The sequence below is a fragment of the Halyomorpha halys genome, unplaced genomic scaffold, assembly GCF_000696795.3.
Source record: "Halyomorpha halys isolate HHAL.00 unplaced genomic scaffold, Hhal_1.1 Scaffold15.1, whole genome shotgun sequence".
In the NCBI taxonomy this organism is placed as follows: domain Eukaryota; kingdom Metazoa; phylum Arthropoda; class Insecta; order Hemiptera; family Pentatomidae; genus Halyomorpha; species Halyomorpha halys.
The window spans coordinates 2,151,057-2,175,717 of NW_027108914.1; the positions used below are offsets into that span (position 1 = coordinate 2,151,057).

The window sequence follows — 24,661 nt, forward strand, 5'->3', positions numbered from 1 at the left end:
TATAGCTTGGAGCAACAGCGTCTGAACTCCAGGCTTAAGAAACATTAAAGAAAAAAAACACGAAGGTTTTCAGAATGGATAAATGTTGTGGTATATTGAAAAGTAACAGGTACGAACTTTTGGAATTTTTTGTCACACCTAAAAGTTAAAGCTTTTACAGACAACATTACAACAAAAACCTCTAAAATTGGACATCAATTGTTATTAAGCTACAGAATTATTGATACTTATTTGTATTCCAAGTCGAATCGTTCAACGATGCTTCAATTTCACAGTCTTCGGTTCCGTTAAGTGCTTCTATTCATCACAATTTTCTTCTGAATATATTATAAACCAGACACCCATTATAATAAATAAATGATAAATAATCAATAACTTGCTTGGATTACTTTCATTCCACCATTATTATCAGCGGCTAACTTTAACTAAATGGGAACTCCTTTTGTTTGTTAACTTTAACAGTAAAAAAAAAGTTAAACTAGTAAATGTAATCGGAGCTAATAGAATAAATATTATTCTGACATTACAATAAATATTATGAATTTTGCAAGTAGATATTTATAAATTACTGGTTCGCTTCTTCTATACCTTTCCATAATATTCCATATTAAAGGTTTGATCACTCAATAAACGCCCAGATACTTTTATGTAAGTTATTTGTATATTATGCCAGTAACATATTATGTCTTCTGAGACCAGATTTTTTATAAAATAATTAATAGTGGCCTAATACCATCTCATATGCTTATAAGGCTTTGTGATTAATACAGTATTGTACTTTACTTATCACAACAATTTTGTAAAGTACAGTGTTTGCTAATAATAGATATTTTTTATTAAATATTACATGGACAAATACAAGTTTATTTTACTCGGGTATAAGTAGCCTGTAAAGTTTCATAAATTAATGTTGAGGCAGTAAAACTAAAATTAAGATTATACTTAATAATGGAATGACAGGATTTGCCAAAAAGTTGTGCATGCGATATGACTAATAAAGAAGTCTTGAGGCTTATTGGATAACCTTTGTTAATTGTAATAAAACTATTATTAAATAATATACATTTTCCCCTGATAGATTTGGATAAATCCAACAGTCCCCTCTGGATCAAATTGGCTGAAAGTTTGGTTTAAATTACGGATTTCTGTACAGAACAATTCAATTCAAAGTTGGGCAAAAAGTAATTACAATGAAAAATACAATTACTGTAATTTGAAACTAGGAAAAGAAATTAAAATTTGTATTAGTAATTTCAATTACTTCAGGAAGCACTGTAGTTGTAATAATGGTACAAAATTATTATTTGGGTCGAAGTAATTTCAATTCTATTTAAATTAAATTTAACATAGTATTAAATTATATTATATTTCGATACATTTTTGCTCAACAATGTCACCATAAGGGTGGCAGTTAATTTGTGTTAAAATTTCATCTTTTCCTAATATTATTTCGCGGGTTTTGAGGTTTTGAGCAACTGTGCTATACTTCAAAATTGAGTTAAAAGGTTGATAATTTGTGTTAGACTTGAGTCGGAGTACGAAAAATCTTATTTTGGAGTTTCATATGTTTCTCTAATTCTCGCCATTATTTACCTATACTTTGGTACTATGTGTGGATATCATATTGATTATTAGAACAAGTAGTTTCATTAAAAGTTTCAAAGGATTACTCCAACGTACAAGATCCCAAGTAAAATTTGTGAGCAGTAATTACCTTGTCGGTAACCATAGTGGGAACTGGACACCTACCGTAACAGGGATCTTAAATTCAGTAAAAAGCGAAAATAAAGTAACTCCAGGCATATGAGATACGGGGAACAAGCCTGAATGGTAGATAAAGGCATTATTAATAGACAGAGTAAATATATAAAGAAACTATGGGTCCTGTTTTGCCATCCCTCTTCCTTAACGATGAATATCTGTCAGGGGATCCCAGGAGTGGGTACAGAAGGTTGGGCGGGGGAGGGAGGGACTAAAATTAGGAAGCAGATAAATCTGTCAGTGCTAGTATGGGACTGTTTAGTCTTAGACTACAGCCGTTCCGGGATCTTAGGGCTAATGCAAAAAGCCTGTCCTAGACATTTACTAGCAATTACTAGAGGCCACTAAGTGCCGTACACGACTTCAGAAGTGTCAGGGCTTTCACCAATTAGTGCCTGCTTTAATCAGGTGTTTGTGTGCTAACATTGGTATAATGCCTTGTTCTTGGGTCGGTTAGCACCTTTCGGTAAAAAAAAATTTAAATCTAAATTATTTTCCTATTAAAATTACAGGTGCAAGAAATGGTATGAGAATCTCTTGCTAATCTTTATAGGTGCTAAATGATTCATTATCTACACATCCTTTTTTTTCTTTTTAATTTTCAAATTATTATTTCTCATTTCAGTGATTATTACGTGATTTTTATACAGTACATTAATGGAATATTACAAAGAAATAAAATATAAAATCCTTGAATCCCTGAAATCGGAGTAAACAACAAATATGACAAATTCAAGCTTCTTCAGAACTGAATAACATATCTTCATACGAATACAGAACCACACCAATATAACAGCAAATTGTGTCAAATTAAACCTTGTTGTGGTATTATAGATGATTTTCATATTGAGAGGACTTTGGAATCAACCGATTTTTTAATAATATAGGCGATGTTATCTGTTGAATATGGACACTACAAAGTCCGATTTACTTGTCTTTTTTACATGAATATCTCATCTAAATCATTTTAATTTAAAGGGAAATATTTATTTTTATTTGCTTGAAAATTCATTTAGGAATACAACAGGATAGTATGATTCCGAAAATGATTCTCTATGATTTTTTTCAGTCATTTCACACCTTCAATTTAAAAAAAAAATAATTTTTTCCCTATGAACACTAATTTTCGATCTTCAATATATTTCTGATAATGATAAAACAATCCGATAATCGAAAGAAAAAATCCATTAATTTTAATACTTTAGTTCGAGGGCTTTGATAATTTAATTATAAAATGATTGAAACACGGTTGATATTTCTATAAAGTTGTTTTTATTATTAAAACCGGTTATCCATTGAGACGAAGGATATAACTTATGTTAATAACAAATAACACGTCAGGGAAGCTCTTTAGCACGTCATAACACTGCAACTGTTTACGCTCATTAATTCCATCTGATAAAACTTTATAAGTTACTGTCTTCATCGTTGCACCCATGCAAGGGCAACATTAGCGAAATAATATCCAAGGTAACTGAAATCCACAATTGTATGAATATGAAATAAACAATTGTAAATAATAATATAAATTATTACGGTTTGTTTTAAAAACCAACAAATCATATATTTAAAAATCTTCCATTGTTGTAAACGTATTAAATTAATTTTATTTATTGTTTATATTATGAATTATTAATTGATATTATTAATATAATCAGATTAATAAAATGTAACTAATCTCATTTTTGTTTAGATAATTTAATAAAATATCTTGAAAAACTCTACATTCTCAGGGGTTCTCTAAAAATCTAAATTATTCACTTAACTAATCTATATTGTCACCCCGACTAAAATGAACTATAACATAAAATAAAATACTTGAGGAAGTTTGTCGGGGGGTGCGGTCAGAAAAGAACAACATAAATAAACAAAACCATATTTATTTATTTTATTTTATATTTATATATTTTATTTTATGGTTTTGTTTATTTATGTTGTTCTTTTCTGCCCGCACCCCCGACAAACTTCTTCAAGCATTAATCTACGGTCAACTATCTACATCTCATTATAAAATAAAATAAAACATAAGTAAAATATAATGGGCAAAAATGGAGTGTCGAGGTAGAAAAATAATTGAAACATTTTTGAGTATTTATACTTTTGAATAGATTGGTTTAAAAATCGATTGCTATATGTCAATTTCAACGGTTACTCAATTTTACTCACAAGATTTGGACTCCCCAACCAAATCTACGTCTTTTTTCTTTTGCAATGTTAAAGAGTCTTTTTAACACTACTTAAATTTAATTTCTGATCATATTAAAATTTTATTTTAATCTCGTTTTTTGCAGTTTCATAATTGTTTAAATATTTTCTTTATTCTTAGAATGTATTTAAACTGAAAATTCTACAAAAAAAACATTAAAATAATTACCCGGTTCCACCACAGCTCGGTCTTCAAGGCCATGCTCGAACTTACCTGTAACAATTGAATAATTATCATTAGATGAATAAATGATAACAATATTAAAATAAATCTTTTTATGAAAGATTAGAGATGGTTATGAACGAAATAAATCTTTTAGCTCTTTGTTCATAAATAAATATATAGTTATCTGTAACTGCAAATATAGTATTTAAGTGGCAATGGAAAATTTCACATTACAGCGTAATGAAACATGGAATATGAAAACTGAAAACTGAAAATTAATTTCATCTGGGCCATAAGAAACAAATTTTTCCTGCGGAATATTTTCACATTTACTTTTGTAATTATGCGCCATTTATCATGACTTTACGTGGCCTGGCCGGCAGCCATGGCTCACTCAGGCAATTTTTACCATGTTCATCAAGGGTATTTATTATCTTGGCCGATGGCCAGCAACTGCCCCCGAAGAAAAATGGAGGGGATCCCATTCCAAATATAACCTCCATAAAATCCTCAGACGAAGCCGTAACGTGATATACAATAAACTCCCAGTCATCGTAACAGTTGTCTCATTAATAAGTTTGTATTCGAAAGTACTGATATTCCATAGGGGTTGACAATCGTTAAATGAAGGTTGTAAAATCATAATGTCAGAACTTTGGTATTATCTTGTTTGCTAGTCCAATGGGAAAGGCATACATCTTTCCAGCTTTAGTTGCCTTCCAAGGCTTTATTAAAAAATGTATAAAATATTTTCTAAATTTTCGTTTTTAGTTTAATTTTAACATTGTAACAAGGAGTAGAATCATATGTGGTTAGTTATAAATAAAAAATATCTTTTCTGTAATAAACTGAAAATGAGAAGACAGATATTTGAAGAGAGAGGAGATAAAAGGATATTAAAAAAAAGAATTATGTCCAATTCCTGTAATGGTGCTTCGACTCTAAAATATTTCGCGGTACTTAGGCATAAAAAATGGGGGTTCGCATTCGGATGTTTTGATATTAATGCACTTATACATCACCGACGATGTGGAATTGTCGTCCTAAAAGTCCCAATACTTCACTTTAAATGCACAATTTCCACTTCATGAAAGCGGAATTATTTTTTTCCAGAGGATCATATCATCAACATAAAGACCTAAGACAAGGGAGAAATGGGGCGGACGGATCTCGCTCATATGCCGGAATGCTGAGGGGGTTCGAACGATTGTGGGGAAGATAATGATCTTGGGGGTAGAAGACATGTGTGAAGGAATGGCGTACGTCATGGCATCAGGAGACGGGACACGTACTGGTCAGCCCAATATACACAGGAGAGGGCATAAATTGGAGCCTCCAGGACAATATTGGGCTCCACTGGAATTTTATTAAACTCGTCCCTGCCCCTAAACCTAATGCTGGAGAGCATTTATTTCTAGCTTTTTATTCCATCACCCTCGGCAGTGTTTTATTCGGAAGGGAGATGGAGGAGTACAGTGCTTAATACATTATATGCCTAAGTTTAAAGAATTAAATAAAATAATTAATGCAGGTACAACGTATGAATAAAGATAAACATATAAAACCGGTTTTAGTGATATACAGTAATCAACACTTGTTCATATTTCAAATGATTAATATTATGAAATTTTCTAATAATTAAAGAAAAAACACGTGTTGATACCCTTGGTAAAATAACTTGTATGTATATAAACAAAACACATACAGTCTTATCTGGTCTGCACAACTGGAAATTCAGATGTTTTAATTTACAATACTTTTAACTAGTTCTTCAATTAAAAACAACATTAGGTTACTGACCAACTGTTTATTAGTATTTTGAATATAGTAAATTATATATTTAATTATTAACTGAGGAAAAACATAAGAACTACATCCAAAAGTCAAATACAGAAATGTTATTGTAGTTCTACAAATGAAATAGATGCAGGGTACCAATACTAAAGCTGCTTGCCCACCAAGAGCTGAGCTAACTGGAGCTAAGCATGGAAAAAATTGAATGTTCATAAAAAATTAAAATATTGATCAGTAGTTATTCTCATGTCGATCTGGAGTGACGCTTTGAAGTAAAGGACCAGAGATGAAATTTCTGATGAATCTGTCATCATCGAAAAAGAATTTTATTACTTGAAAAAGAGAATGCTAAATCTCTGATATTAGTTGGATTATCACAACCACTCATAAAAGAAAGTTTATATACATGGTAATAATAATAATAGTAAACATATAATCTTCAATCTAATTTATCCCAGGATTTTTGAAATTGTCTTGCCGTAATTTTCTAATATGATAACCCGGAATTAACCAATCTCAGATTTTTTCAGAATGTGTCACTTTTTGCATTATTTGAGGCTTTTCAAATTTTAATAGATTATAATTTACTATAAACTTGAGCTGCAATATTTTATCCTAACTGTTTATTATTTATTAAAATAAAAGGGATTTCAATAGCTTATCGTAGAGCAATGAGCAAACATTACAGATTTATATTATAGATAAAATATTTTAAATTAATATTTCAATCTAATCAATTCGTAAAAATGGCACATGGTTTTGGAGTTCGATAGTTTGAAGTTAGCGAACATTACGAAACTTGCCTAAAAAAAAAAAGGAAAACTAGTGGATGAGAATTCAGTCAATCATTTTCTGTGTCAACAACTGATCAACAAGCATCAGGTTTCGTAAACCATTCGTCCCTCACACTCCATCGGCATCTCAATGCCTTGGCGTTTCTCCAGGAAGGAATCAACACCTTCGCGATACCACTGGAATCAGAAAAACCTCTGGAACTATCATTAGCAGCTCAGACAGCTGAACAATGGTAAGAGTGTCGTTTTGAAACTTCCTGAAACGGTGCTCGAATAATTTGAAATAACTTGTGTTATATTAGCATTATTGTATAAAGAGTAAGTGAATCGCTCCAATTTCAAATGATGGATTGTGTCTGAAATAAGATTGTGATATAGTTCTCAAACTTGATGGTTATTGGTTTTGATAATCTATCTGTTGCCTTCAGGCAAATTTCCTCAAATGTGCGCTGAAATAGATTTTATTTTTAATTAAAATTAAGTTTTTTTTTAATATAAATTATTCTCTTATAATTTAATCAGTGCTATTATAACGACTTAATACTTATTTTTATGGACATCTTAATTGTAATTTATTTATTATTATTTCATTGTGTTATGTTATGTTCTTGTGTCTTTTAACTTTTTTTTTCGTTATTCTTTTGTTTCCTTAGTTTAGTTTGTGCATTTCCTATAAATAAATTTATTGAACATTAGTACTTATTAGCCTTAAGTATGTTAGCTTGCATTATTATTACTTAATAAAAACTACTATTATAAATGATGACACTTATTATAAATATAAATTATTACGCTTCACTCCATTGTAAACTCTTAATGATGATATGAATTACTTGCAAATGTATTTGCGTGAACAAACAAATGATTTTTTGATACTAAAATAAAAAAATATATTGGGCACATGCCCGAAGGTTTTTGCCAATGCGCCCTAATTGTTGAGAAAAAAATTACATATTTTTTTTTAAATTTTGCTATATTATTGTAAGCCGCCTATGCTCTGCCTGTCTTTATTGGTTATTTTATATCATATCGACTTTTTTTTTTGTTGTGTAGTAATGTTTTGAGCAAATATTTTTATTTCAATACACTTTTCGGGTCATATTCGGTTTCAGCAGATAGACTCTTTAATACGAATTTTCTTATAAATTGAAAATGTTTTGATTCGATTCTTGGATATTTTTTCTGCTGATACCCTGGATAAAAAAAAATCATAACATCTCATAACGTGACTATAACTATTAAAAAGCTGAATATATGCTCTTCTAAACCATAACAATATCTATTACATTTTACGAAACGTTTTTAACTGTAAAATAGTTTTAAAAAAAAAAGTAATTTGTAAATTCTCATTAACGCTATTGATGGTGAAACAAATGTTTAAATACCTGAGCTGAAAGCTAAAAATGTGAACCAATTTTGTAAAACTAGGAAATAGTTTAAACCGATTAATCTAAATTTCGACAGAATGGGCCTCGAACATTAATGCCTAATAAACATACGTCTACTCGAAGGAGGCCGTAATGACCATAAAACAGGCCATAAAGCGAATGAAAGCCGCCACGGGCTACTGTCCTCCCCGCTAATGAGGCACTATCTCATAACGACGCTGAAGAAGCGGGAGATAGGAGGACCATTACAATACAATGATGATCCTCGGAGTCTTTGCTAGGCCGCCGCTTCCCAGAAGGAGATAGTCCGTCCAGCATTCCGATATAGCAACGGCGGCGATAATATTTGTATGGACTGGTCCTGGAATGGAATTCGATAATTAAGGGTACGGTAGGCGGTAAGATAAATAATGTATTCAATACATAAAGTGTAAAATGAAGTAGACCAATATTAATCAAATCCTTGAAAATCAGAATAATGTACATTTAACTAAAAAAAAAAATCCCTCCAATAACATTATTTTAAAAAAATAAATGTTACATCTAAATTTGCAAGAGTTCACCCCGAGGCGATCCGGGGATGGTTTGGATTCCACCCTCCAGAGGCAGAGGGTGGAAAGAACATAAATCTTAGCGACACTGTTCTAATTTATCTCCAGCCGCCTTCCAAATCCCCCTCCAAAGTAAATAAACTCACGGCTGCGGAATTCCAGGAGCTTTGGCCGCGAGAATGGCCTGGCACCATCCCTGTTCTAGGAGTCTCAAATACACGGCTCTTTCCAGCGGCTTTATTCGATCGATAACGTTTATCTGAAGAAAACATGTGGAAATAGACTTTAAAAAGTTGAATTCCCATAATACTAACAGAACGGGTTTACGTTCTATTATGAAAATTTTAAAAAAATCTGGGAAAAGAAAAAAAAACTCAGTAACCGTTAACTCGAATATATAGTTTTGGAATATTAAAAAGTTCATTGGAAGTTCCATTAAGTACTTAGTAAATATAAAAGTTTTTTCTGTTAACACTACTCACTCACAAGGTTATATAACTATTTAAAATTATTTGTGGTTAATAGTTGACCGAGAATATATATACATAGGAAGGAGATTTTGGGTTGGGAGTGCGGTCAAGGAAGAACACAAACACGGTCAGTGAAGAACACAATGAATAAGGTTTTCTTCCCTGACCGCACCCCCAACCATCTTCTCCTTATTTACTTAAACAATATTTTAATTTGTTGAATAAATAAATAATTATTTATTTTTTTGAAGGTAGTCCAGTTAGTCGTCAAGAAAGATACATAGTAAAAAATATTTAATATTAAGTAATATTTATTATTAACGTAAAAAAATTATATATAGATTAACACAGAATAATATAAATATAAATAAATTGAATACTAAGAAATGTGATGAATATTATTCATTTATATTTATATTCGTTTAGTTTATTGCGTCCTTTTTTTTTTCCTAGTCAGCTCCATTTAATGATTCTTAGCAAAAATATCTATAACACAATATAAAAGAAATGTAACAAAATTGGTAGTACCTAAATAGTACATTTTGTATCTTCTTATAAATATATAGCAGGCTTAAACGATTTTAATTTTTTTGTTATAATCAGTATTCTAACATAGCTGTAACATAGTAACGCAATACCTTTATACTACTAATGTATAATTTTGAAATAAAAATTCTGGTTCAGTCAATAATTATTGTTAAATTGATTGATTATCTTGGGAAATAATATATGACAGAAAACTGAATTTCGTTGTTAATATAGCTACGTGTTTTCTGCAGACGAATAAAACCATGAGAGTAATGTGTAACAATTTGTACAAAACAATAATTTTAAATACACATATAAATTATAAGGAAAACAAAGTACCGCTTTCATCTCAAATCATAACATTTGCTGATTGAAACTTTCACAATACAGTTACTTACTGAAGGATAACACAAAATGGCGAGCACTTATTCTAATTATTATTTTGGTAATCCTAATACCACTAATAACATAGTTGTATTTATAATACTATACCATACTGGCATTTTAGCTAATGATAACCTTGCGAATAATTAAGCTCTTAATGTAGACAAGGCCATTTTCGGCAATGTTTCTTTGCTACCTCACCGTGACAAAGTAATTAACAACACAGTTACTACTAACGTTATGCCAATTACTACGTGATACTATTCCAAATTTTTTTTTAGTACTAATTATATATAGTAAAGTAATGTTCCAAATGGATCCATTAGGTATAATTGAGATCTGGAAGGTTGTAATTTGTTCATGGTGGTGAAACCTATATGTAATTGTGAAATTAAATTATAATTTAATTATTCTTGTTCCAGTTGTATACTTAACTACAAATTTAGTATATTACTTCCTCAATCACTAAAAACGATGATTACATAGAAAACTAGTTTTTAGATATATTTTTTTTTTTAGTATTATAAAAAAACAGCCTTCTTAAATAATTTAAATTGTTATATTCTATTTAAATTTCATTTATAATATGTTTTAGATATTATTTGATGTAATTTAATAATCTACGGAGTAGTCAGTAACTACAACTAGGGAATTTAGTTAAAATATTGAATAATAATATTTATTATTCATTAAATAATTAAATACCGCATCACGAAAATTATAACCAGAGTATTTTTGTTGTTATTAAAATTTAATAATAATTTGTTATATATTTTTTTCTAATAAATTAAATACAAATATCGTATTTATATTTCTTGAACGTATATTTTAAGTGTATTTTTCAAGTATAATTTTTTTAAAATATTTTTTGACTAAAATGTGTAGGACCTAACAAGAGATGTCCTTTTTTTGTCTAGTAAAATGATTTTTGTTTTATTAATTATTTAATTTTTTTTTGTTATCCACAATGTTATTTATTAATTTGTTTTAGTAACAATTAAACCATGGCACAAACAACAGGAGATACCCCAAAGGGTTACAGATGCGGTTCCTTAGCCATGCAGGGTGAGTCACCGCCTCAAGGAGGGAAATTACAATTCAAATCAAGCCCGGGCATAAATCCGTAAGAGCTTGTTAATAAAGGATTCCTTGGGCGGGACTCTAATTTACCGGAGGCCCAGGATCAATTTAATTAAGATGAATCATAAGGACCTTGGGCCTAGGAGGACACCGCAACCCCTTACAGGACACAGTGAGATTTACAACTTTCATTAACCACTTAACTTAATTGTGAATACTAAACTTAATAAGTTTCAGGGTAGATTCAACGGACGAGTAAATAAATTAAGTCAAAGGCTTTTTAAGAAAATATAAAAGAGGAAAATATAATAGAGTTATTGGACATAAAATCTTATTAATTTAACAACATCAAGATGCACCGACATTTCTACAGAATTAAAAATAAAAATTTTAATTAGCTGAAAGTATAGTGGATAACTAATTATCAGAGTTATAAATTAATATTTAGAAAGAATTTTCGTTCAATTAATTTAAGTATATAATTACAAGTTATGATATTTTGCGATTTGTTTTGTTAGAATTAGTATTTAACATTGCTGAAATTCATAGTAATGCATTTCCTTTATACTACTGATATGTTATGTTACTATATAATCTTAAAATAAAAATCTTTGTTTAGTCCAAAACTGATGTTAAATTGATGAACTTGGTAAATAATATATGAAATAAAACTTCATTTTCGAATTCAGATATTCTAGAAATAATGGATTTTGTGTCTTCTTATCAATAATTAACCGGCTGAAGCATTAATAGATGATTAAATATATATTCATTTTTAAAATATATAGACTACACTATACCTTCATCTGAAGTTATATTTTAATAAAAATACGTAATTTTTCATTTTTGACTCATGCGATACCTAAATGTTACATTATTCAATTGTATTCATTATTATCTGAATTATTTTGTATATACCTTCTTTATATATACAATAATTTATTTGAGCCATTTTCTTCGATTTCAATCTAAATATTCATTTTTATTAGATAAGTAAATCTCATCCCTTTTTGCCAAACCTACTTATACATACTTATATTTTATATTCGTATAATAATATATGACCTTGGTGTGTTAAGATTTTTATCTTCATATTAGTCCAAGCGATGCTTTAGATTTGTTTCAAACAATAACATATTCAGGAAATACAAAACGTTATTGAATTATAGATTAGCGATAATTTTTATTTTTCAGTTATACTTTAAGCATTTTTTTAGCAATTGTAGATTAGCTTAAAATGTTATTTTAACAATTTTTAAATATTTTGTAAGTTTCTTTGGAGATTGGTTGTAGGTTAGTCAAGAAGTATTAAAATATTTGAGACATTTTTTAATATATTTAATGGAAATATTGTAACATGATTAAGCATTTTAAGTGAAAAAAAAGTTAAAAGTTATAAATATTGAAGAATAACTTAAATCGTATAATTTATTTCATTTTGAAAGAACTGATTGCAAAAAAATATGTCTAGGATCATATATGTAATGGACCAAATTCATATCATCTATATTCGAAGTTGATATGTAACTTCGGTATAAATTGACTTACAAATTAGGATCGGATAATTTCCATCTCTCAAAAATAAAATATAGATTTTATTTAACGAAATAGGATAAACGATAATTTGAGCTAAATTCAGAAGCCGACACATAAATAAGGTTTTTGTCGTTTGGAAATTCACAGCAAGCAGAAACCTGTTGCCCCTATGTCGTAAATCCGTCTCCCTATCAAAGGGACGTCACAGGAGAAGCACTAATGAGGTCAGCTGTTAGGAAAAAATGAAAAAGATCTTCCAGAGCTGCTGATTGATTGGCTTTCCAGCCAATTACCGGGAAACGGGAAGGCCAATAGGAAGTCGGCATTAGTTTACGAGGGTAGGCCCCAACGGCGCATGCGCTTCGCGACTCCCGCCTTAATTAATGGCGTAATGAGGTCCACCTACGCCAAGTGTTGTTAGAGATAAAGGTGCCCGTGTTTGGACTTCTCCAACCTTAAATTATTAATAATTTATGGGATCGTAAGTTTATTTCTTTTTGTATCGGCCGTGCGAGAGGCTGTTGTGAGTCTAGTTGGTGCAAGAGTGACGTAGGTGTTAATTATTAGATACACAATGGTGGGTCACATATTTGCTCATTTACAAAAAAAAAGTTTACATGAATACTCTTGGTAAATTATGACATTTTCTTGATTAGTTGGCGTCTTAAATCACGACTACGCCGGCTAGAATAGATAATTCGCAGGACACAAGGTCGTTAGCAACAATTGACAAAATTTCAAATTAAAAATAATTAATTAGAACCCACTATACGGATAGTAAATTTAGTCCTAAAAAAATTAAGAATCAATATACTTCTGGTTGTATCATCCTATATTATAATTTTTTTTCGATATCATAATGTTTTCCTAGTTTCTTTTTAAGTTGTCCTAACATGTTATGTTCAATATACGACAAAGGAAATACAATCATAGAAAGAAAAATGTCGTTTTAACTTATTAAATTTTAAACAGAAAACGTACTGTACCCAATGATAATGTAATATTTTAATGAAACAATATCGGCACTAAAACTACTAAATATAAAGTCGTTACTATAAATATAGTATTTTTCAGAATACAAAAAAAAAAATAAATAAAAAGGAACTCTCGTTGCAATATTAACTTCTTTATTGCCAATATTTTTTTCTCTTTGATAACGTATTTTTTTTAACCTTATATTCCTTTTCATAAAACTCTATCGTAAAAAAATTCATTAGGGAAATTAAAAAAACCGAATCAAATTTTTCACATTCGTTGCTAAAAAGAGTTAGTAACCTCATAGGTAGAACAGAATTAAGTAAGAATAAAATCATATACTTTTAAAGTTTAAGGCCATTGTCAAAATAACTTTTAAATATAATATATCTATATATATTAAAAATGACAAAGAAGTAACTAAAGCTACCTAAACTATATATAGGTATTAATTATAGGTGTTTATTATAAAATAAACCTTTCTAACAAAAATTAAAAATAATTACTATCGTTATTATGAGTTTTCTTATTTTCAGTTTTACCTATTTCTTGTTATTTTTGTTTTCTTGTTTTACCTAAAAACTTCCTACACATCGGTAAATATTTCGATGTTTGTATGTCCAGAAAAAAAGAGGATACGAAGTAATTTCTTTAAACCTTGATTCAATTAAATATCTTCTAAAACATTAAAACTTTATAGGAGTAGTCACAAATTCCTTAATATGGTATTTTTTTTTAATTCGTTTGAAAATAATGGGAATTCTGTTTTATAATTCAGGAAACCTGATAATCGATTGAAGTATCTGAAAAGGAAATGGTTCCATGATTATCCTTTATAGGACTCATTGAAATGATTTTATGTGTTAATTTATATTATTATTATTATATTTCAACACTAGTATCATTTTTTAAGAAAATGTTATAGTATTACTATCGGAATAGAAATGAACAGATTCTTGACAATCGACTGAAGTGTTTAAAAAGAATGTGGCTCCGTGATTTTTTTTTTTTTTAGTGTTATAAATAAGAAAATAAATAAAATTTTTAATTTATTCAAATGTTAATTTGTATTATTATTGAATCCCAATTATGGTATTATTAAAAAAAAAATGTTGTAAGCTATCATTATGAGGAGGAAACAATATTCATAATGACAGTAACAAAATATCTTTATTTATGGTCTCGATTAGAAAGATAAATGATAAATGAAGCAACTCCACTATCAAACACCTAACGATCAAGATTAAGCCATCAAGCAAATTGGATTTTGCCGTATCTTTCATCAGATACCCGGCTCTATGGCAGGTTATTACTTCGGTTTTTTATAAAGCGGTGAAGTACTATAACTGCTCGGTAATCATTGACAGTAGTAAATTAGCAACTATTAAAGTATCACCACAATTTAATGGTTTGAAAGTGTTGATTATGGTGGATTATAATTATAAAATTTAAAATTTAACTAACGCAATAATACTTGAAATCAAGGTGAAAACTGATTTTCAAAATACTCTAACATGCAAGAAATTCGAAATTTGTTAATTTAACAAAAATTCAATTTTTGATTTTAAATGAATGAGTAATAACTCATTATGCAATTATTATTATTATTAATTACATTGCCTTAGCTGCAAAAAGTTCAACAACTTGTGAACAAGGCAATCTCTCACCCCCCCCCACCTCACGCAGGTCAGTCCATTCAATATCTGGTTGTCTTTTTTTTTTCAATTTTTTCGAACCCATTTTTTACAGGTAAAAACTTTTCTTTTCTTCTAGATTTGACTTCATATGAATATACGTTTCTGAATATGTTTTTACCCACAAATAACTCAACAAAAAAATGTAGCATTGCCTGTTTTTCTTCCAAGTCATCACTAAATAAATATAAAAAAAAATAAATAAAATCAGCTAATAAATACCTTAAAAATTAGTTGTGATTGGATTGAATATCAGAGACAAAATATATTTATTGCTTCTCCTCACATCATTACATATAATTAATTGTAATAAAAAAAAACTTACGTATCTTTGAAGTTAGTGTTTCAAAGAATAGCATGCAAGGTACATGGAGAAAATGGTTTAGATTTCCAATTTTTATCCAAGTTTCTTCCCTGTATCCTCACATGCCCTTTCCCTATTCTTCCCTTTCCTCCGATATGGGAGGCATAAATCCAAAACCGGTGGCTTCCTGTGCACGCCTTCGCACTTCCCAGTACTTCCTCCGTTCTCTTGTATTTATTGTATATTATTTTATATCTCCTTCCTTTCGTCCATTTTTAGGTTTCATCGTTCTAGTTTCAGATCCAGGCAATGTAGACGTCAAACCATGAAATATTTTTTTGGGCGATTTTTGGTAGTTTTGAGGTATCAATTCATAGTCATTGACATAATGAAAGTTAGTCTTAATTAAATTTTATAAATTTACGCCAATGTATCCTCTTGAAGTTTTCATTCAAAAACTTCTTTTTCGTTACTCCGAATTCCAATAATTTTAAAATGAAAATAATAATTTTCTTTATATATAATCTTTTGTAAATCAAAATTGTTTATTTGATAGTTGATAGTGCTAAGTTGATCCAAAAATGAAAAGTTTAAAAACTAATGAAATTGTGACAAAATACTTGTAATTAATGACCTGGGCAGAATAGCCTGCATTTTTTAAAGATTTGGATGTGAGGTGTAAATTTATATTTAATATTGTCCTTGAGAACTGCGGAATTGGCCGAAACGTAGAACTGTTGATGATATAATAAATAATACCAATTAATTTATTTAAATAATAATTTTCTTTCAAAATGAATATGATGTAATAAATACTTCATTGTTTTCATCGTTACTTCTTTGAGCAAAATAATTGACTTAATTGAACGAATATATAAACAGCAGTGATGCTTGCAAAGTACCCGAGATATGAAAAACACTTATTATATAATGCAGCCATTGGAAATATTTTCAAGAAATTATAGAGTTAAAAGTTAAAAACGTCTAGATGAATCGATCTATGAAATATTTATAGGATCATAAATCAAAAGGAATAAAAAATAACATTAACAAAAAGCAGAAAGAATAAATCAATAGCAATATATCATTAAAGTATGGCCATATTGGAAAGGGGTTTACCAATGGCCAGGTGAGGTTTGGTTTTGGTATCGACCTCAAAGCCCAGAAATCCCCTTCGTCAAAACAAAGAGGATTATATAAGTAAAGCCCTTAATCCAGGAACTCATTACCAAGCAGATATATATCGTCGATGGGGCTTCCACCCGGGATCATCTGCGAAACCATCACAGCCTTCTAAATCAGAGTCCGTCGTTATCAGAGATTCACAAAATTTAAATAAATTAAATCAATTTTAAATACTTTATACAAATAATGTTAATTTCAGGAACTTCCACAAGTCGAGGTCCACCAGTAACACGGTTTATTTTTTTTTTATGAGTTAAATTGTTTTAATAGAAAAGAAAAGATAAAATAATGGCTACGTTATAGTTGCCGCCATATTAATCTTTTTTATTTTGTTTGTTACCCCCTATCTTCTCTTTCTGGTTTATTATTCGATGCCAAAAAATATATTTTCCGACCCCATAGATCCTCGGAAACAATAGGTCAAAAACCCTTAGGATTTATACTTTTCGGTAATACTGCCAGAATGTAAAATAGCCAAGTTTCAGACAGTAGAAAAACATTCGCTAGGGTGTGAATAGTTTTGGCACGGTCGTAAGAGACTGGGATAAATCATACATAGGTTCCATTGTTCCACTGTTGGAAGGACGATGAAAAACCGCGTCTTCCTCTGAATGTTTTCAATATGGCAGGGAAAAACTTGTGAAAATGCAATGTCACAATAGTTATTTTTTACTAAGGAAAATCTTTTGAAATCCTCTGTTCTAAACGTGTTAATTTAATGCAATGCTTATAGGATTCTAAAATTATTCAAGCTGAAATAAATTAATACCTTTAATTATGTTTATATATTCCATGAGATGTTGAAAACAATTCATTCTTATTTTTAAATATCTTCTTACAATAGGTAAGATATCATTTTTGCTAGTCAGAATTTAGAAGAAATTTACTGCCTACCAATGAACTAGAATGGTCAATTCTATTTTTTTAATAAAAAATTTAGTTTAAAATGTCATGTCAATTAAAAAGCCATGTCAGCTGTTGGTTGTATAACAATGTAATTCTATTTATGAGACATAAGCCAGTTAAACATACTCTTGGCCGAACAAGAGTGGATCAATTGTGTTGATGTAGTTTCTTACTGGTAACTACTATGTAAGTGCTGACTGAAATATAAGGAGTTTTCCTTTTTTTGAAAAAAAAAAAAGAAAGGATTCAAAAATATTTTATTTAAATGCTATGCACTACAGGTGCGCAATATAATTGTTCAAAATTTTTATTTATAATAAAATGAAAAAAAAAAACACTTCATTTTTTTTTACACTATTATTTTAATATTTTTTCGATTATTATTTATAAGCTTATAGGAGTTTTTAAAAAATACATAAATTTTTTTTTCTTCAATTCTGGTCCTTTCGATGAAATTCCTATCATGGAGGTAATTTTGCTGATACATTTCCTAATTTTAAGTGACTATGGGTCATGTATAACCAAGAGATACTGTAACACTGTTTTCAGTTCACAATCACAAGAAATGGCTATTTGTTCATTTCTGGAAAGTACACCTACAAATACCGAAATTCGATTGCATACTTGAAGAAATAATACAATCTACAAACTACAAATATTATAGTTTAAGACGTAGAAAAAATATAAAATTTAGGCATATATATTTTTATTTAAAACGCAACACAAAATATCCTTTTTTTTTTTTTAAATGAAGTTGTGCTTAATTTTAGAATAATAGTTTCTAAGAAAATCTATACTCAGCTCCATTCATGGATTGAGCCTGTGTGAGTAACAGTTGCATTGTTTTCAAAATTACTGACTCCCATATACAGTAATATATTTCGAATGCAACCGATATTAGAACCGACATATTTCACTACGCTTCCACGAGGAGTGCTAAGAAGACATTAGGACGGCCACAGAATCGTGGAAAGTGCTCTCACTTACCCTAACCCAGCCATAACGTAGGGGTAGATGTCAGGAGAGACAATATACGGGTTGAGCACCACCTTATAACTGCATACCGTGAGCCGCTGGGTATTTATTGTATTGTGGGTCTCCTTGTCTGGACGTTGGGGTGTGGAGCTTACCTGTATTCTGGGTTTTATACATCTGGACCTTGTGAACACGGATGTATTATTTTTAACAAATTTTCAATATTTAAATGAACATTGAAACTAAACTGCTGAACACTCCTTTCCCTGGAAATGAATGGAGTTTAAGTTATGCTTATTGAACTGAGGATTTGGATAGGAGAGCTAAATACAACATTGACATTGATTAAGTTTAAATAAAAGACAATAATAACTTCATCCTCAGACCAAATTACATCCTTTCATATCTTTATTGTTTTATATTTTTTAAGTAGATACAATTCAATATGAAAATAAATATCGAAACGTAATTTAATTTAATAAGGAAAATTACATAAAAACAAATGTAATTTTTTTAAAAATGTTAAAATAACTGTTTTTGTATCTATTTTTTAAATTTATAACTGTAAATTAAGCTCAAAATACAAATATATTAAGCTATGACATGAAATATTTGTAAAGAAACTACCCTTTGATAGCTTTCCAATAACATTAACATCCGAAAGTCTTGAGGCCATTTTCTTTTCAGGCACCTCAGAGGATTGTTAGTAATAGGAGAGTAAGTTAAATTAGAAAGTAGTGGATTAGGATGCTAATGAAAGAAGGATTGGTATATTATTGGGCTAAATCGGCAACATATTGAGCGTTAAGGTCTTTATGGATGATTATATTTGTGACAAAGAACGCAGGATTGAGGATTTTACATACAATTTTGGATTTTAAGATTCGAATTATAATAAATTAAAGCTGTACTTACTTATAATAAGCCTTTTAGAGAGACTCAATCAATAGTTCTATTTAGCATATCGCCTCTGATATACTATGGCAGATTTGTGTAAGTTGCAAAACATTTTTTGTTGTAAAAGACTAAAAGCTAAAGTATAAAGTTTTACATGTGAGTTAATTACTTATATTTTTTAAACAAAGAGTGCCGAGTTATAGCTACTTAAATTTTAAAACCGTTATTTTTGTAAGATTAAAAAAAGTCTTATAATTTTTCAGTCAATTGAGATTAAAATTCGTACTTATATGAAACCGTAGGTTTTGAGGTCGCCATGTTGAAACGAGATTCTAAAAACGAATGATTTATGCACTTTTTTGAACACACAAAATAAACATTTCTGCCAAATTTCAAGATTATACCTTTTTTTTACTTTTTAGTTTGACTAGATAAACTAATAATTTTTTCTCAAACCAGCATTGACAAAAAAAAAAAAAAAAATTGATTTTACGATTTATTTAGAACATCCCTTAAACAAACTTTATCCAATTTAGTCTTTTCGACTATTCTTTCCATTTTCTAATACCTATTAATTTCTTTGAATTAGGTTTTTTATTTTCATTCCGTCGAACATTAGACGAAGGAGGAACCAGAAATCCATCATTATTTTCGACATTTTGTATCATTTATTTTGTGAAAATTGATAGAAAGTGTTATTCTGATATCCATTCTATTGGAGCTTTGGTATCACATGAATAGAAACAGGAATGGCACAATGATTATTCATAAAAAAAAGTTGTATTTGTTATATATGTTCAAGAACGGTCAGTTAACAAATATCAGTCATTAAGAATGTAATAGTTAAAATCATAGAGGGGAATAATAATTACGTTACTTTAGAAAAAAAAAATAAGCAATTTATACGGGTTTTGATTGGCAAAACAACCGCACCTACATACTTCTTTTTGCCAGGATATGCCAATACGTACAGCTTTCATGACTTTTTAGGGTTCCATTATGAAAGCACCAACAGCAGATCCTGACCTGATTGGCCAGGAAGGAAATGTCAAGTGATTGAATTGCAAGATTGAATACATTCGGTCACGCGGTCTCGTTAGCCGAAGATTCAGCCCGAGATAATTCGATTGCGAAGGAAGGCTCAGTATAGGTAGCGTACAACTGCTCCCATTAAGCAAAATTTATGGTTAATTTTTGCTGTCTCCTAGTGCTTGAGAACTCGAGAAAGTCTCTAAGACCATGAGAAGGGTTATAGTTAGTATGTTAATGGAAGGGATTATGGGTTATATATGCTAATATATCATAGCATTATGGTATCCTAGTATGTCTTTAACAAGCATGAGGAATAAATTTAAGAGAAACGTTTATGAACAGATGAGGAAACTAAAAGAATTAAAGAAATAACGTTGGCTCCGTCAAGAGAAGGAGCGAATTAAAATAATGATTTGATTTAATTAAGTGTCAAATAATTAAAGTTCAACTATTTTTATTGGATCCTTTCCATTCCCGCAACTTCCATAATATATACGTAGATTAGTCTTTCATGAAAAGACACCAAAATCTTCAAGCAAAAAAAAGGACATTTATGTTTACTTTGTAATATGTCTAGTAAACCTATAACCTTTTAACCTATTCGTTCAGGGGTTATACCTGTTGGTCGTATATTAATAATAGTTGAGATAAAGTTTACTGCACCTAAAATTTATGAGACTCCAGCTAAATGTAATGAAAAAATTGTTTAAAACTATTTTAACCTATTTGTTCTTTTTTTGACCGCAACCCTGACCATCTTCTTATATTTACAAATATTATAGGTCAGTACGTAGAAAATGTAAGATTTAGTCATATATATTTTTATTTAAAATGCAACCCAAAATATCCTTCTTTTTTTTTTTTTTAAATAAATTTGTGCTTAATTTTAGAATAATAGTTTCTAAGAAAATTGATACTCAGCTCCATTCATGGATTGAGCCTGTGTGAATAACAATTGCATTGTTTTCAAAATTACTGACTCCCCTATACAGTAATATATTTCGAATGCAACCGATATTAGAACCGACATATTTCACTACGCTTCCACGAGGAGTGCTAAGAAGACATTAGGACTTTCATGAAAAGACACAAAAATCTTCAAGCAAAAAAAGGACATTTATGTTTACTTTGTAATATGTCTACATATGATGTTTGAAATAATAAAATTGATAGAAGGGTGAGAAAAAAAAATCTTTTAGCTCAAGATATTGTATAATGATATATTAATTTCTTTTTAAATTTTTGAGCTTAGAGTAGAAAAATATAATTTAAACACTATTTGATTATTTCTTTACAGAAATTCACTCAAGCTTCAAACATATAATTTTTACTGGAAGATTATTGATTGACCGTGTGTATAGATGAATGGAATATGGTCCGGATGCGGTAAAAAAAAAACTCAAATAGTAGATAATAAAATAGTATAATTATCTACTATTTGAGTTTTTTTTTTACCGCACCCGGACCATATTCCATTCATCTATAATTTTTACAAAACATCTCTCATTCTCGTATACTATTGAATTGCATATTATAAATAATTTTTTTTGGGGGGGAGGGTGTCCCCTCTTAATTATTTCAGATTGAGGAAAGTCAAAAAGAGTTCTCAGCGAAAATACTCCATGACGGAATGTTATTCAATTCAATCCAAAGACTGGACTGAATTCAATCTTAACCAATTCTGGACCGAATATTATTCGTCATTTTTTGGTCGGATTTACACAGATTTGTTTCGTTTTTTCTTTTCGTTTAATTTTTTTTTTTATACTTCATTTGATGTAGATTCGACAAAAATATTTTTCTTTCGATTTAGGTTAATATTATTACACATTAGGTCCAATGACTGGAAGATTTTCTGTATTATTTAGTTGGGTGAAGTGATAATCATCTTTTTTATTTAATTTCCTTTATTAAGTAATAAATTCATAATTCCCAACGTTCCGAGGCCTCCGCTCCATCATCAGGTACACTGCAATAAACATAAACTATTTCTTTCATTCAGCATATAGATCGAAATTATTAATAAGTTAAAATATAATTAAGATAATAACTAAAATTGTTAATTATCAATTATTACCATAAATTATTTTTTAATTGATGATCTTTTACTCGAAAATAACAGTTTATAACAATTACCAATCCTATTTCTTTGTTATAATGATTAAAGACATTTCATCCCTTTGAAGCATGACAACTCGTTTATTACTTCAACCTTTTCTGACTCACGGAACAATTTACTTTCTTCACTACCTTAATGTTTCATAACCCCAAAAATAATCTATTAAAAACCCAAGACTTGGAACTTTCGCGCCGGGCATGCTGCGATATCCGTAACTTCGTGATTTAGCCCTCCCGGTAGGTATCTCCAACATCTGGGACCACCACGAAGTCGAAGGAGTGATATTGAAAAACTAGGCTCACCGAGGAACGTGTTAAAGTCAGGTCGTGGCGATTCGTATCCGATGCAAAGCCTCTTTCCCACCGCCAATACAGATCTGATGCACCTTAAGTTTCTGAAGCGAAAGGTAGATGAAACAGCTCTAAATAAATAATATACTACTAGTGGATTTAATAAAAAATGCATTAAGAACTATAATAATAATGATCATAAAAAATTGAAGAACTCCGTCCAAAAAAGATTCTATTTAAAATTTTAACAAATCCATATTTTAGCATACTATTGAAATGACTATTCAGCAATGAATCATTTGTTAATCCAGAACGAAATCCCGAAAAAAGGTAATTCTGAGGTTAAATTGTTTTCTTTATTTAAAAAGTTTGAAAATGAAACGCTATTTCATCGGTTCCCAAAGTTTTTAATCAGCACCCTTTTTGGGCTGATAAAAAAACTCGTGACACCCTTTTAACACTTAGCGAATTAAAAAATTAATATCTGAAAATTAAAGCGGTTGATAATAGGTAAATAAGAAAAACCAATGGAAAGTAAATGGCGGAATGCAATGTATATTTCGTATTTTAATTATGATATTATCGTTTTCATTTTTGTTTATAATATTTGAAGAAGGTGGTGTTTATAATATTTATAATATCAAAGAGTGGGAGGAACAGTTCAGGAGGATGAAAGTGTATTGGAGTAGAAGGAAGGCGGAAGGTGTGAGGATGAATCGAAAATGATATTCGCGTGGTCCTTGCTGGCCGGTTCGTGAGAAAAAAAAATTAAAGATGAATATATAAGAGAACTAGAAGTCTATTTATTATTGCTACTTAAATTTAATTATTTTTATCTTGTACATAAATTATTTTTGATTTATTTATATTTTTATTTTATTATATTTTTGATATGTATTCATATTTGTATTTATTCAAATTATGATATTATATTCTTTCATTTATATATTTCTTTATTATTATTTTTAATTAATTTTTTCCTTTTAATTCAGTGAGTCCTATTGTTGTCATTTCCATTTTTTTTTCTTTCATATTTCTATATTTGTAAATATTAAATGAATGAATATTTGATCACTCAAAATACTTACACTTCATATTCATACCTCTATGGCTTTAACAGCTCTATTGCAATAACGGAGGTTGTGCAATAAAAATTCATTAAAAAGAAAAATATTATTACATATACAACAACAAGTTGGTTGGAGCTTCAGGACGTAAAACCCAGAGGTCATTAACGCCTATGTTTCACATTTTATAATTTGAAAAATATTGTTCTCTTAACAGGTTTATTTAAAAAAAAAAAAAAAAAAAAGACATTTTATAAACGGAGGACTGAGAATTAGTAGAAATTCAGATATCCTTTTCCTTGGAAAACTTAAATATTAAAAAAAAAATCAAGATTTTAATCACTACCTCACAGATATGTACCAACAATTTATAGGTCCTAATATCCAAGCTTTCCTTCTGCTTAAAAAATTAATTCTAATTTTTTTTTTCCTAAACATAAAAAAGAACTGCAGAAACAAACATACGACTTAGCATTAGTGTTATAAATTTAGAAATTTTGGATGATTTTCACGGTTTATGTTTAGTGTCTTTCGGATTCCTACCTCGATAAAAGATATCT

The 24,661-nt window shown here is 29.5% G+C and overlaps 1 protein-coding gene across 2 annotated transcripts in view; it reads right to left on the reverse strand.

Moving 5' to 3' along the window:
• Positions 1 to 24,661, reverse strand: part of LOC106679886 (homeotic protein ultrabithorax) — a 453,404-nt gene that overhangs the window by 236,403 nt on the left and 192,340 nt on the right. The window contains exon 2 of one of the 2 annotated variants that reach the window (XM_067047190.1): positions 4,136 to 4,180. The exons of the other annotated variant lie outside the window; for it this stretch is intronic. Coding sequence (XP_066903291.1) covers positions 4,136 to 4,180 — 45 coding nt within the window. The remainder of the gene's footprint in view (positions 1 to 4,135; positions 4,181 to 24,661) is intronic. 2 annotated transcript variants of the gene reach the window in all.